The sequence below is a fragment of the Danio rerio genome, chromosome 16, assembly GCF_049306965.1.
Source record: "Danio rerio strain Tuebingen ecotype United States chromosome 16, GRCz12tu, whole genome shotgun sequence".
Lineage (NCBI taxonomy): Eukaryota > Metazoa > Chordata > Actinopteri > Cypriniformes > Danionidae > Danio > Danio rerio.
Genome location: NC_133191.1, coordinates 25,310,227 through 25,324,957, shown reverse-complemented (window position 1 = coordinate 25,324,957; position 14,731 = coordinate 25,310,227). Strand labels below are relative to the sequence as shown.

Genomic DNA, 14,731 nt, shown 5'->3' with positions numbered 1-14,731 from the left:
AACAAGCTACAAACATATACTGAAAAAAAGAATTTTGCTGCTTGTTCAAACTAAATATTTAAAAAGAGTTGAAACAACACAATTCTTAAGATTTTTTGAGACAACTTAAATATTTTAATCAGTTAGATAAATAAAAAAAGACAAATTTGCAATCATTTTAAGTGGTGAAACATACCACATGCTGTACATTACTTGATTCTTTAGTTTACCCCAGACAAAGAACAAAAAATAATACCACTGAAAAAAATTATCCAGAGATGACTCGTTGAATTTACTAAATTTTTTTACGTAAGGTGGTTGTAAACTATTTTTTTGTGTTGAATTTAAACAAACAAATTAAGTTAAACTTTATTAAACTTAATTTGTTTGTTTATATTCAACACAAATTAATTGTTTGCAACAGTTCTGCAGGCAACACTTTTTTCAGTAATGCAGTAATTGTGCATAGAGTTAACAACAAATCGAGTGGGATTGCATAAGTAAACTAGAATCCAACTATTTGCCCAGACAATGATTCAATGATTCATTCTCCCTAAAAAATCAAAAAAAAAAAAAAAAGTATACGATAAAAAAAATATTATAAAAAATGTAATAACTTGGAATACCTTTAGGATTTTTAAATAAATTTGAAGGGCCTTCATTTTCTCTAAGTTGAATGATTAAATAATTTATGACTCAGCTATCATCTTTTCACACTTTTTAGCATGTTACAGACACTCTGGTGTAAAATTCATTATGCATATAAAAAGTCCTCGTAAACCATATATATACAAGTTTGTTTGTGTGTATGCGTGCAAGTGTGTGTGTTCGTCTTCATCTTGGTGGTGTGCCTTGTTGCGTGTTAATGATTATTTTCATGTGTGCTGTTCAATGGGACTCAACTTTCTCTTTCCTATAATGCTGCTTGAAGGAAATCCTGACTTTAAAACAGGTCTGTATAACCCCTGCTGCTTCTCTGTCTTTGCATGATGTGTAAAACACTGTCTGTTGCTTTCAGATCTTTTTTTTTTAAATCCTGACATTATCTATCACTGATTCCTTTATGGGTCTCCCGTTAGCACTCAGCAAAAGAACAATTCCTTATTGTTCTTGTTTACTTCCTCCCCACCCTTTTCAACACACCCGTTCCCCTTCCGTGTGCCACTTTCTCTTCCTGTCCGGCCAAAACTCTTCTGCACGCTCACCATTAACCAGTACCCTCTCTTGTTGTTGGTTCTCCTCAGTGGAAGGAAAGCAGGGCGGTTCGAGTTCTGTGGTGATCGCTGTGGTGGTGTGTGTCCTGCTGCTGCTCATCCTGGTGGCTTCGCTCTTCTTCCTTAATAAGAAGGGCAAACTAGGCTGCGGGAAGAAGGACCAGAAGGAAGTGTGAGTGGCACATACTGGGATCATTGACTTAGCAGGACATAAAGCTGTATAGTTGTTTGTAACTCTTCTTTGTGTGTCATTTCTTTGTTCCAGGGCTTCTGGAGGAGTGAAAGATAATATTGTGGTGGAGATTAAGCCCAGTGAGAAAAGCAAGGAAGAGGCTGGTCTGCTAAAGCCTGCAGAACAGGTGAGCGATCAAAGAAAAATATATATATATATTAGGGATGTAACGGTATCAGAATTTCACGGTACGGTAATACCTCGGTATGAATGGCACGGTACGGTATTTATTGAATCATTTACAGGAAAAACAAAACTAATGAAAATACCCCAAAAAAGTGCCAAAAGTGTTTATTTACCTTAGCACTGAACATATCAATGACAAACAAATTAGCCATCTATCTGTAAGCTTTGAAACAGGAACTTCAATTTTTCAATTTTAATAACAAAAAATCATTAAACCATGTAAAAAAATAAAGTTTCAATTTAGTATTGTTGAAAACTCATCACATTCAACATTTAATCACTCACTCACTCACTTGGATAGAGATGGGTTTTAAGGAAAATGATATAACTATAATCTGGTAAAAGCTGGTATCTCTGGGCATTTACAATGTCCCCTGCAACAGAAAAACCCCTCTCATTTGGGACTGAGGTTTCTGGGACAGATATGACTTGGCCCAGGTTGACAGCAGTGGGTAACGTTGTGCATTGTCTTTCCCCAACTTGAGAGGACAAGCCATGAGTGAGATAGAGGTCTCTTTGCGGTACAAGTCAATGTCTGCATCAATCTGAACAGTGTGCTGTATTCTGCAGTCCCCATGACTGTTATTAGTCGTATTCCCCAACTTGCAGGCAAGTGCACACATAGGGCTCAACCTGTGCAGTGCACATGCCCTTTTTAGTCTTGGATAGAAAGTGCCCTTTCAAAATGATCAAAAGGGCCCTTGCGATGCGACACACCCTCCGTCCTGCCCGACGCAACAACAACGCTATTCAGTACGCGTCAACAACAACACCCCCAACCGAAATGCTTCCACACATCCGATTTAAAACCCGCTTTAGGTTTGATCATTTCCAGCTCTTTTTCATTCCCGCTACAAGCAGCACACTCCATTTCCGCATTACTGGATCTGTAGCGACAACAGACCGCAAAGGATGATGGCCCCGCCTGGGCTAATGGGAATTGTAGTTTCCGCTACCTTCCGGAAGCTTCATTCGCCTGAGCAAATTTTCTCAGAAGACCTATAGTTTCACCGAGTCATGCGACTACGGTAATATTGAAAAAAATTGCTATTGCGGTATGACGGTATTTACAATACCGTTACATCCCTATATATATATATATATATATATATATATATATATATATATATATATATATATATATATATACACTCATACACAAACACACACACACACACACACACACACACACACACACACACACATATACACTGTTAAAGTCTTATATCTTTTATTTTGGCAAGAATAAAAGCGATTTATAATTTTTAAAAAACCATTAAAGGTCAAAATTAGCCACTTTAAGCTATATTTTTTCAATATTCTTCAGAACAAACCATTGTTATACAATAATATGCCTAATTACCCTAACCTGTCTAGTTAACCTAGTTAAGCCTCTAAATGTCACTTTTAATTAAATAGAAGTGTCTTGAAAAACATCTAGTCAAATATTATTTACTGTCATCATGGCAAAGATAAAATAAATCAGTTATTAGAAATGAGTTATTAAAACTATTATGTTTAGAAATGTGTTAAAAAAATCTTCTCATCTGTATATCTGATTTTAAGCATGTATTAACTAGTAAGCTTTCCTCTTTCACAGTGTTAAAACAAAGAAGAGAAACAAAGGAGAGAGACAAACAAAAACAAAATCTCCAGAGATGTGGAGGAGGACATGTTGGAATTAAGAGTGTTCTGATGGAGGACGAGAGAGAAGATGGAGGCAAGAGAAGATAAATTCAGTTTAGCTGTACAGTTTTTCTTTTTTTTTTTTTGTAGGAGGGGCTGTGATTTTTTAACTGTGGGTGGGTTTTAGTTTAGAGGGGGGAGGGGCAATACATGTAAATCTGGCATTATTTTGATAAGGGTATCTACTGTGTCCTAACTGTGTAATCAAACCAGTCTTTGTCCAGTCTGAACAACTGTATGAAGCTCATCTTGAGCGAAACTTAAAGCAGTTTTACCCATAACACATCAAAAAAGAGACTGTGGACACTGGATGTTGCGTTCCCTCATACTGCACTGCACCCTGGTTATGTCTGGTAGTACATGTTGTTCAATAGTAAAGAACAGACTCTTTTGTGCATCCACACTGCACTCACGGTGCACGTTTGATTGTAAACTGAATTCATGTCATTATGCAAAGAAATAAGCCCAACAGACTATTGTACTCTTTGCTCATAAACTGCATGACCATTTGTGGATGTACCATACACACACCGTCCCTTCTGTGCTGGTAAAATGATCACGCTTTATCATTCAGACCAGCTTTTGTACAGTCAAAAATTCACACTGCAAAAAAAATATTTTCTTTTTATCTTGTTTCTAGACCAAAATTCTAAAAATTATTTTCTAGACAAGAAATATTGTTTTGTTTTCAGAAATAATGTGTCAGAATTAAGTCATTTCCTTAAAATAATCTAAAATAATAAATGCAGTAAAATAGCAAGTAAAATAAATTTACTTCAAAGCTCAAACAATAATATTTCGCTTATCCCATTGGTGCATTATTTTGCTTGTTTTAAGAAAAAAAAACTTAATTAATTTTGACATATTATTTGTAAAAACAAGACATTTTTAACTTGTGTATTTGTTAAATGCTTCTTGTTATAAGTATTTTTCTACATTTGGGAAAAAAACAAGACAAAAAAGTACACAAGAAATCTTTCTTTTTTTTTTTTTTTTTTTGCAGTGGATGTTTTTCCTTCGGATATGTTAGATCCTGGCCTAAACACCACACCACAAAATCCCACACTTTTATATTTCGAGCTAAAACCAAAAGCCAGTGGTGCCACTAACAAACAAACAAACAAACAAACAAAATGCCTGAGAATCACTTAGAAACCTTGTAGCTCAGGTCTGAGAGTAGTGGAATTGAACTAACTGGATCATCTAATTTCCTTTGAACTGCACTGAACTCTGTTTGACAGCCCAAACACGTTCACAGACCTCAGGCTTACTGTGTAATTATGAAGCATGGGTTAGCAATGGGACAGGTCAGGCCTAACTTCTTTAAAATGGCTCCTGACAGTATTACGTATGATTGGGTTATATATTGTCAACTCCACCTCTCTTTTCAATTATTCAAGTGCTAAAATGAAATGGGGAAATATCTATGTAATGAGCACAAATTATAATGCACATGCTGTCCCTATATATCTTTCTGCCTTTTTTTAACAAAAGTTATTCATATCAAGTAGGTTGTCATTATTTATATTTAGAAAACAAATCTAATTGAACACATTTAGACTTTTCTTAAAAATTAGATCTGTTCAATCTGTGCTTAGATGTTTGTGTGAAACCTCTTAGACATTATGCATAAAGGCAAAGTTCACCCAAAAATGAAAATTCTGTCAAACAGTTTTTCTATTTTGTATTTTGTTTAAGCTAAATGAAGATATTTTAAACAATGTTGAAAATCTGTAACCACTGACGTCCATAGTATTTGTTTTTCAAGTCAATGAGCACTTTCTTTAGTATATATTCAAGTATAGTGTTCAACAGAAGAAAAACTGCAGGCAGAGGACGTCATATTACATCGGGACATTGGATTTTGTTTGGAAATAAAATTGGGTTGACATCAGTACCCCAACATCAGGCCGACATCAGTGTCCAAAGTCAGACCTAAAATCTACCAAATATCCACATCTAATCATGTTACACCTTGACGTTGTGTAGACGTTACCACTATGACATTTATCTGACGTTGGATTTTGGTCACTTTCCAACACAACCTGAAATCAACTAAATATTAACATAATGTGACGTTTTTATTGGACATCAAAATAAAGTTGTCCTTAGACGCTGGTTAGACACTGAATTTTGGTCATCTGACGTCACAACCTAAATATAACCTAATATTAATGTCTTATGATGTTGTGTGCCTGCTGGGAAAACAACAACAAAAAAAACCTCAATCTGGTTTGGAACAAGTCAAGTAAAGTCGAGTAAATGACAGAATTCTCATTTTTGGGGGGTGAACTATCCCTTTAAAATGGACAGTTCAATCAAAACTGATTTGTCACCATTTATGCAAATCAAACAAGTTGACTTTGTCTTCAGTGGAGCACATAAAAAGGCTTGAAAAAGTATTGCCATATTTTGTTTTAGAGTCAATCATTTTATGGCTTGGAGTGACAATGATACTGTGAACTGTCCTTTTAAATTCTTAGAGAAGAAGATAAACATGAACATTTGTTACAATTTAAGGCAGAAGTGTCCAACCTCGGTCCCGGAGAGCGGGTGTCCTGCATATTTAAATTCCAACCCCAATTAAACACACCTGAATTAGCTAATCAAGCTCGTTTTACATATGCTAGAAGCTTCCAGACTGGTGTGTTGAAGGAAGTTGGAGCTAAACTATGCAGGACACCTGCTCTCCAGGACCGAGTTTAGACGCTCCTGATTTAAGGGATTGGGCCAGAATTAGTTTTCACTGTTAGTAATCTGCTTTTTGTTATTTATCAATATTGTTATTCGTCACCATTATCATTTGCTTATTGTTTTCTTTAAACCAAAAAATATGATTTAAGAAAAACATATGGTGTAAATTCATTTCTTCAAGCTTGTATATGATGTTCTGTTTTTTTCGCATATATATGTATCTTGTTTCTAAGTCAGTAAAAGCACACTGTTGTTCAGGTGGCACAGCTGGAACATTCTGGAATCACTGTATTGTTGGAAACCCTGTCATTTTTTCCCAGGCCCTGTTCTTAAACAAAGCCGTGGACCTTGTTATTTGCTTCAAATAACAGATTCCCAAATCTGCTGTTCTTTCAGTTGGGTTTTCTGCGTGTCAGTGCACACCCAGGGACAAATTTACAGACATTTCCACAGTTTCAGAATACTATCACAGACTGTGATTCTCTTTAACAACAAAACAATGATTCCAGACTCTCTAGACAGAAGGTAAAAGGGTTAGTTCACTCAAAAAAATTAAATTAAATAATCATTTAGTCAAGTGTTTCTCAAATGGCATATGTCCTTCTTCCTTTTTGGGCCAAAATGAGATAATTGTAAAATAAATGTCCTGTCGTACTCATCCAAATGATAACAGCAACCACCATTAAACTTTAAAAAGTATGCTATGGTATCACTGGATGTTCTGTGTAAATGAGAAGTAAATTCCAAGTATTCAGGAGCTATATGATAGCATTTAATGAATAAAAAGTAAATTGTCATTTTTAACTGAAATCTAATGTGAATGTTTGTCATACTCAATGATATGAGATTATATTAGGGCATCATTTTGACAAATCATGCAAAAAAACAAACAAAAAAAATGCAAAATGCAAAGCCTACACTGTAAAAAAGTGTTTAGTTGACTTTACTTTTTAAAAAAGAGTAAACATGTTTTTTTAAATCGATTAATTTAAAAAGTGTGTAAACCATTTGCCTTAAAATTTAAGTCCCCAAGAAATCAAAACTAACCATATAATTTTGTTAGCTCACGTTGCTAGTTTTGTGGTGAACAAATTAATCTGTGCATGCCATTAAGAAAAAAAAGGTTTGCCCTTCTGATCTTTAATTGTAATCTGAAAATGCACTTCCTGTTTGATTTCAGTTAAATTGTCAGATTACGGACATCTTATCAGTTGGGTGTGGCTAACATTTAACTACTGTCAGTTTTGATAACAATCATAAATGGTGTGAAGGAGTTGTCTGTTAGGTTGTAACTACTCTCCACAAACCCTTCTGAATGAAACGCCTACTTTACTACATCCATTCAGCCTATAGTAGAAAAAAATAAGCCACACCCACTGTTTTGTCATTTAATTTTCCATTTTTCTAGGGACTGTGTCAAAATACGAAACAAATTACAGCCGTAGCTTCTGGTTCATGGGGACTTAACTATGTGCCTAATTTTACAATTCAATTAAGTCAACCTTACCGTATGTTCACACCGAAAGCGGCGAGACCGTCCAAGGTCGCTCTGGTCGCCCTGGTGACAACGCTGTCTGCCTTCAGCTCTGGCGGCGAGAGCGTCAAAACTCGCTACATTGATCTCGTATTTAAAGGAGCGGTTGTTGCATATCAGTTACATTCCTGCATAAAACATGTTTTTAGCATGAAAATGTTGCACACTTCTTATCAAATTCATATAACAATGGAAGATCAAGTTGCGTGTGGTGTGACTTTGCTCTATTTGTCCAACATGTGTCCATATGTCTGAAATTTCCTGAAGCAGCTATACTGTTTTGTACTGTCACGTTGCATGAGATTCTCACTTTTTTAAAGATAAATATATATATATATATATAACATTAATGCAAATCAGTTTTCTCGCCAGTAAATTATTTAATGCATGTTCGTGTAAGAAAACATTGTAAATAATTGGAAATCAGGCAACCGCAAATCTTTAACCCTTGGGAACAACTGTGGTCGGAACCAAAGTTCACAGGTCTGTGTTCTCTGAACTCCGAACCGCGTCATAGCTCATTACCATAAAGTTGACTTGATTTCAACTGCTCCTCGCCGCTTATCGCTGCTGGCTGTCATTGAAAATGAATGACTTCTGGCTACTTTGACGCTCTCACCGCTTTCGGTGTGAACGTACGATAACACTTCGAAGTTACAAAGAGTTCACTCACTTGTTTAGGTAAGTTTAACTTGTAGCTTTTAAGACAGGTTTATTCACTTTTTTAAGTGAAGAAATTCCACCAAAAAACTATAGCTGTCTCATTTTAGAGGCTGCACCTTTTGAAGGGTGCATTCGAAGAGCGCTGCGTGATCATCATGGTGCTACAAAGGCAGTCTCATTTAAAAAAATAATAAAAATTGAAGGCTCTTTCAAATGTTGCCTTTAAATGTGTCTTTCATTTCCCAAGTAATGAAGGACACAATCTTCATCTAAAAAACATCCCAAAATTCATTGCACACTAAAAACGACACAACATTTTAAAAAGAAAACTCTGGAATAAATGTATGATTTAGGTTTTATTTTACTTGGTTATCTAAACACATTAAAAAACAAAAACAAAAAGAGTATGAAATGCCTTACTAAATAGTTAATTTATAGACAGTTTATGTGTACATGTATGGATCAAAGAAAATCCAGCTTCTGTAAACCTTGCTGTGCTTTCCGATCACTTAAAATAAGTTTTAAAATCACTTTGAAAATAAGTCATTATAAATTATTATCGCTTATCAATGGCAGCTCTTACCGTTGCTAGGTGATGAGATCTGTCCTTTGTAGGCTAGATTGTCTTTTTTCAAAATGCTCAGTTGGGCTTGTGTGGACTTCGAAGGACTCGCCTTTGAAGTCTGCATCCTTTAGAGATTGCAACCTCTGAAATGACACAGCTAATGTGTGCTGCTTTTTGTTTCTTTGTCTTTGTTTAAATATCTATATTGGAACTCCAGTTGACCTATTAAAGAGATAACATTTTCTTCTGGCAAACAAGAACTAAGAAACTAGAACTTTGTGAATTGTTACTTTGAAGATAAATGGTGGTCAGGATTTTTAATGCTATCTTAAATAGAAATAATGTTATATGCCATTCAAACAAAACGTCAGGTGAATGCCTTAATCTTTTGGGTGAATTATCCCTTTAAATACCATTGGGTGAGAGAATGAAGGGGACTGAGAAGAAATGAGGTGTGTAGAGAATAAAAGAAAGCTGTGCTTGGATATAAATTTATTATTATTATTTACCTACTGAGTCTTTTTGTGTAGTTGAGAGTGTTTTAATGAATCACTAGGTATTAATTGTCCACTAGACACATGGAACATGAGCTAAAACATCTCAGACACTGGAAACATGTGTGATGGCCAGTTGTGTGAAGGCCTCTGTCTCAGACTCAGATGTTTTTCCTAATGCATTTTTTCATATTTGCTGATTTCATTTTGCAAAATGTAGTCATATGTCAATGTGTAATTTTAGAGTTACATGGAATATTTACATACCAAGATAACTGAATGCCATTTTTTTTAGAAAATTGTGAAACAAAAAGGTTTTCCTTAAGAAAAATTTTGTGTCTTAACTACTGAATGATGATTCTGACAATTTCACTGGTTTTGCAAGAAAGAAATGCGCTGTTTTGAATAAGATATCATACTTTATGGATGTCTGCAACTGTTTATGCCCTTTAGGTATACTGTATATTTTGTGGTACGCACTTGTGAACTTTGTAGCTTGTCTTTTTCTGACTGGAACTGTGTAGAGTTTATACTGCCAAAAAAACAACAACAACAACAAATCCAAACTGTGTCATGTTTGTGTTTAAATTGTACACTTTCTGTAACCCTATAGGTATATTCATACTTTAAATGGCTAAATCAATTAGAATCAACACGGTTGCTCACTTTAACATTCGAGTTTCCCTTTGGGGTTTCAGTGTTTGTTCTCTACTTCTAATGACAGTTCAAATTTAACAGGCTGTAATCTTTTGGAAACGTCAGGGTAAGTGTATCATGCATGATCTTGTTAATCATTAAATGATGATGCGATTTTCCTATAGGGGACTTCTACATGTAAAGACAGTATTACCTTGGATAAGAGACACAAGCTTCCGTCATTTACAATTATTGCATTATGTAATCTGATAGTCGTGGGGTTTGGTTATTTCATCTTTGTGAGAATGAACCATCATATTTTGTGATGTGAGAATAGACACAATACAACAAAACTAAAGTGCTGTTAATCAACAATGCTGCAGATCACCTCACCAATATATATAATGCAACCCAGAATTTCTTTTTCAGTCTGTGGGTTCAATGTGATTCATTTTGTAGAACAAAACTATAGGAAAGTCTAAAATTTCTGAAATGTCTGCCACAGAGATTAGATTACTCTTAAATCAAAACCGTACAGAGACTTTCGTGTGAAAAGTGGTTTGTAGACAGACAGCACATGCACGTCATCTTTTTTAACACAATTTGTGGGGGTTGGTTCTCACACATACAGTGCTCAGCATACATGTATATACAGTTGAAGTCAGAATTATTAGCCTCCATTTGAGTTTATTTATTTATTTTTTATATATATTTTCCAAATGCTGTTTAACAGAGCAAAGGAGCGAAGACAAGAGGTTGGTTCCAAATGCAATTTTTAATGAAAAAGATTATTCGTGCAGGCAAAAACAAGGTCAAAAAACAAGAATTCGGGTATCATAAGGGGCATCAAAAATGCAAAAACAAAGCAGTGATCAAAGTTCAAAAAGTAACCAAACAATCATCAAAACAAAACAAAACTATGAACAGAATATGTAGACGACACTCTCTGAAACCATACAGGTATCGACAAACAAAGACTCGAACAAAGCCTTGACTGGTGTGTGAAATGTGTATAAATAGTCCAGACAATTCATGATGATGGTATTCAGTTGTGTGTGAATAAGGGTGAATGGTATCTGGTGTGGGCAATAGCATGCTGGAATATGTAGTTCCTGAATGACTGACTGAGTGTAGTATGCAAACGATCTTCCAGGAACAGATTGCTGGTTATGTGAAACAAACCATCATTATACAATAACTTAATTATCCTAACCTGCCTAGTTAACCTAATTAACCTCGTTCAGACTTTAAATGTCAATTTAAGCTGAATACTAGTGTCTTAAAAAATATCTAGGAAAATATTATGTAATGTCATCATGGCAAATATAAAATAAATCAGTTATTAGAGATGAGTTATTAGAACTATAATGTTTAGAAATGTGTTGAAAAAAAATATTCTCTTCATTTAACAGAAATTGGAGAAAAAAATATTAAACAGGGGGGCTAATACTTGAGGGGGGATAATATTTATGACTTTAACTATAAGTACACCCTTCACAAATCTATCTTTTATATTCATATTTTTATATCTTGAGCTTATCTAACTAAATAGCTTATGATAACAGTCCAAAAAAAAAAAAAAAAAAAGAGTACACGCAAATTTATATGATATAGAAAAATATTAAATACAAATTTAAATAAAGATGAAAACTCGAGAAGCAAAAAAATAAATAAATAAATAAAACATTTGTTTGAAATTTTGTAGGTTGTAATTTATTTTCGCAATATTTTGCTTGAATTTAATCGTATTATATTTCAATTTCTAAAGATGTTTGGTGACTAAATTAAAATTTTAATAAATATATCTGTTTGATAAATCTGTTTTGTTATATGCACCAAAATACATTGTCTATATTCACTGAGAAATGGAGAAAAATATTCTTTTTCAAAATGGGGTGTACTCAGTTATGCTGAGCATTGTAAATGTACTCGGAAAATGTTTATTTGCTTAGTTGGTAAGCAGCAAAGCCTAAGCAAATATTTAGTGGGCCCAAAATATTTACTGTCTGATCGGCTGATCTGTTTACTATGTTGCTAAAGGTTTTTCATATAATCAGTATTATAATTCATGTGTCTGTAATCAATATTGCCTAATGTAAGTTTATATGTCAGACTTTTTCATAAGAATTGTGTGTTTTTATCTTGCAGTTTTGAGAAGAGTCAGAATTAAGACAATATAGAGAAACATGTCACAGTTGAGGGAAGAAAAATGACAGCACAAACTCTAAATCAGTCTAAATCAGAAGAAACTTAATTTTGAGAAAAATCATGAGATGATTTCGACTATTTGCAAAGAAAGGTGCATAATTGGTCATTTTTGCTGCTAGGGGCACACAGCAAACAAATGCATAGTTTGATTACATTGTAACTGACTGTGGAATCAAGGGATTTGTCTTCTTCGTTCTTCGTTACATCTTCAGAAATCATGACATCATCATGACAGAGTGTGGCTGAAAGACACTGAAATGAAATGAGACTGAAATAACTGCTGATGTGAGATGAGCAAGATGCAGCAAAAAGCAATGTAGCTTTTATTATGCCATAGTTTATAGCTTCCAGTTTTTCTGGTTGTGATCACGTGGAGAAGCAGCAATGTTTTATCAGACTAAATTCATTTTAGGACTTGTTATAATGCTTCTCTGTGCAGTCTAATAAAATGCACAACATTTCAAAAGCATATTTTGTGTCTCTCTGTTTCTTTTCAATCTGGAAATCTAGGCTGTATGAGATTATTAGCATGGCCACACAGCATACGGTCTGTGTCACTAGATGAAATGGAGTATACTGTATGCACAAAAAGTGTTGTTCAGCCATTGATAAATATCCAATGAAAGGTTTATGTGACTATTTTTAAGGTTTAATTTCACATCATCAATGTTGTAATGTAATTCAAATATAATCAGTTAAATAGACTTATTAATTAATTTAGTTGTTCAAGTGTAAAATGAGATTAAAAAAAACAATTGAATGCAAGCGCGGGGAGCAGCAGGCAAGCACAGAAACTCTATTGAAAATACTGTAGTAAAATAAATTCCCATATTTTAAACACATGACACAGAAAATAGAATTTAATTCAGTGCTTCTTGTCTGCTCTTGTACTTACTTTATATAAGATCTCTGTCTGGCAGTAAAAGTCGCTGATCTTTACAGAAGTCAGATCTTAAACATGGTGATTTTGTAATGGCATGACAGTTCACCTCAAGCACTTGAGTTGGCTTACTGAAAAATAAAAGTTTGTGTACATATACCCTATTGTTTATTTCTCTGAATCATACTTCTAAACATTTGGGATAATGTAAGTATATTAATTCAACAAAGTACACACCACTGTCCAAGAGATTTGTGGACTATTTTATTTTAAAAAATTGACATGTCGTGCCTTTAAAAGTTTGCATTTCAAATAATAGTTTATTTCCCTTTTCCCCTATCCTGTATAGTCAAAACATTGTGCTACTCAAAAAAAAAAAAAAAAAAAAAAAACAGCCCGGCCAAGCATCTCTCTGTTGCTCAACAGGCAACCAACCAGTAGTCTTTTGCAAAATCTGTACTCTCGTAAAATGTATTATCATGTGGATTACAATGAAGCGACTCGATTTCAAAAGAAAATTCAGTGAACGACTGTAAATTCACATTCCTGTTGACTGAGCTGTCAGAACGGAAGTGGGCTGTAGAATAATAATTGACCCTTTTTGCGTACTTTGCCAAGATTATACAGTATGCCATGTTGGAGTATGAGTAGTGCATTCTCAGTGAAAAGTACAGGTGTGCATTACAAGTACCTTCATGAATTGTGAACTCTGGTCACTTCCTACTCAAGAAAACCATAAGCCATAAACACATACCTCAGGTCTTTAGCACATTAGGACATCATTCATTGTTCATCTAAGGCTAAATTCTACAGTAATTTATAGTTAATGCTTGAATGTGTTGAATATATATATATATATATATATATATATATATATATATATATATATATATATATATAATAGTATTTACTTAGTGCATACTTATTGAATATACTGTAATAAATACTGTAGTGTAGTGTAGTCTATTTTTGACTATTGTTAGACACCTATTGGATTTCCATACCAAATTTAGCTTTGTTTTATCTGACACGTCTATGTTTGGATGTCGATTAGATATAAGTTTGTTTATAAGATAATTAAATGTTTAATGCAGTGCTTTTATTTTACATAACTTAAGCATCTATAACTTGTTTTCATTTTGAGCATTATAAACTCTAGCTGATGGATAACAAAGCCCAAAGTGTCTTCTTTACAAGATACATAAACTGTGAATGTAGACCAAACTATTCAGCCACTGTTTGTTTGGGAAGGTCCTTTCTGAGAAAGTGTTTCGGTGAGGGAGAGAAGGACACCGATATAGCCTCAGAAAACATTTAGCAGAAACCTCATTGTGCATGCTATCTTCATTGAATTTGAAATAAAAACTCATGGAACACCTTCAGCCTTCAGGCCATATTTTTTCTAGGTCATTACATTAATGTTTTCCTGTGTTTGTATATGAAAAAACAATAATAATTTATAATGTTTATCTTTTATATTTTTGAGCATGAATCTTCCCAGATGGACCATAGTAAAGCTCAAAGTGTCTTCTTTCCAATAATACCTAATTGTTTGTAGCTCACCTGGGGTCTAGAACTGTTACTTTTTAAAGTTATGTAGATGTAAATGCCCAAAAGTAAGTGCTGGCTAACAGGTTAAACAAAATTGTTTGTGGACTCATACTCCCACTTTTATTTTTTGTTTAAATTTTGACTTTTATAACATGATAAAATAATGTCTGTTTTTAACCGCCATCAAGAGAATTGGATGACATACTGTA

General features: G+C 34.1%; 1 protein-coding gene across 7 annotated transcripts in view; it reads left to right on the top strand.

Annotated features, from left to right (window-relative positions):
- bcam (basal cell adhesion molecule (Lutheran blood group)) overlaps positions 1–11,443 on the top strand; it is a 115,425-nt gene extending 103,982 nt beyond the window's left edge. Inside the window, exons 14-18 of one of the 7 annotated variants that reach the window (XR_012391545.1) lie at positions 911–931; positions 1,224–1,365; positions 1,459–1,552; positions 3,212–5,836; positions 5,992–9,807. Coding sequence is in view for 2 of the 7 variants with exons in the window: in NM_001365888.1 (NP_001352817.1) it covers positions 911–931; positions 1,224–1,365; positions 1,459–1,552; positions 3,212–3,217 (263 nt within the window). In the remaining 5 variants the exon portion in view is untranslated. Of the gene's footprint in view, positions 1–910; positions 932–1,223; positions 1,366–1,458; positions 1,553–3,211 lie in introns of all 7 variants that reach the window. The other 6 variants (XR_012391546.1, XR_012391548.1, XR_012391547.1 and 3 more) reach the window with 6 other exon arrangements.
- Positions 11,444–14,731: the final 3,288 nt, after the last annotated feature.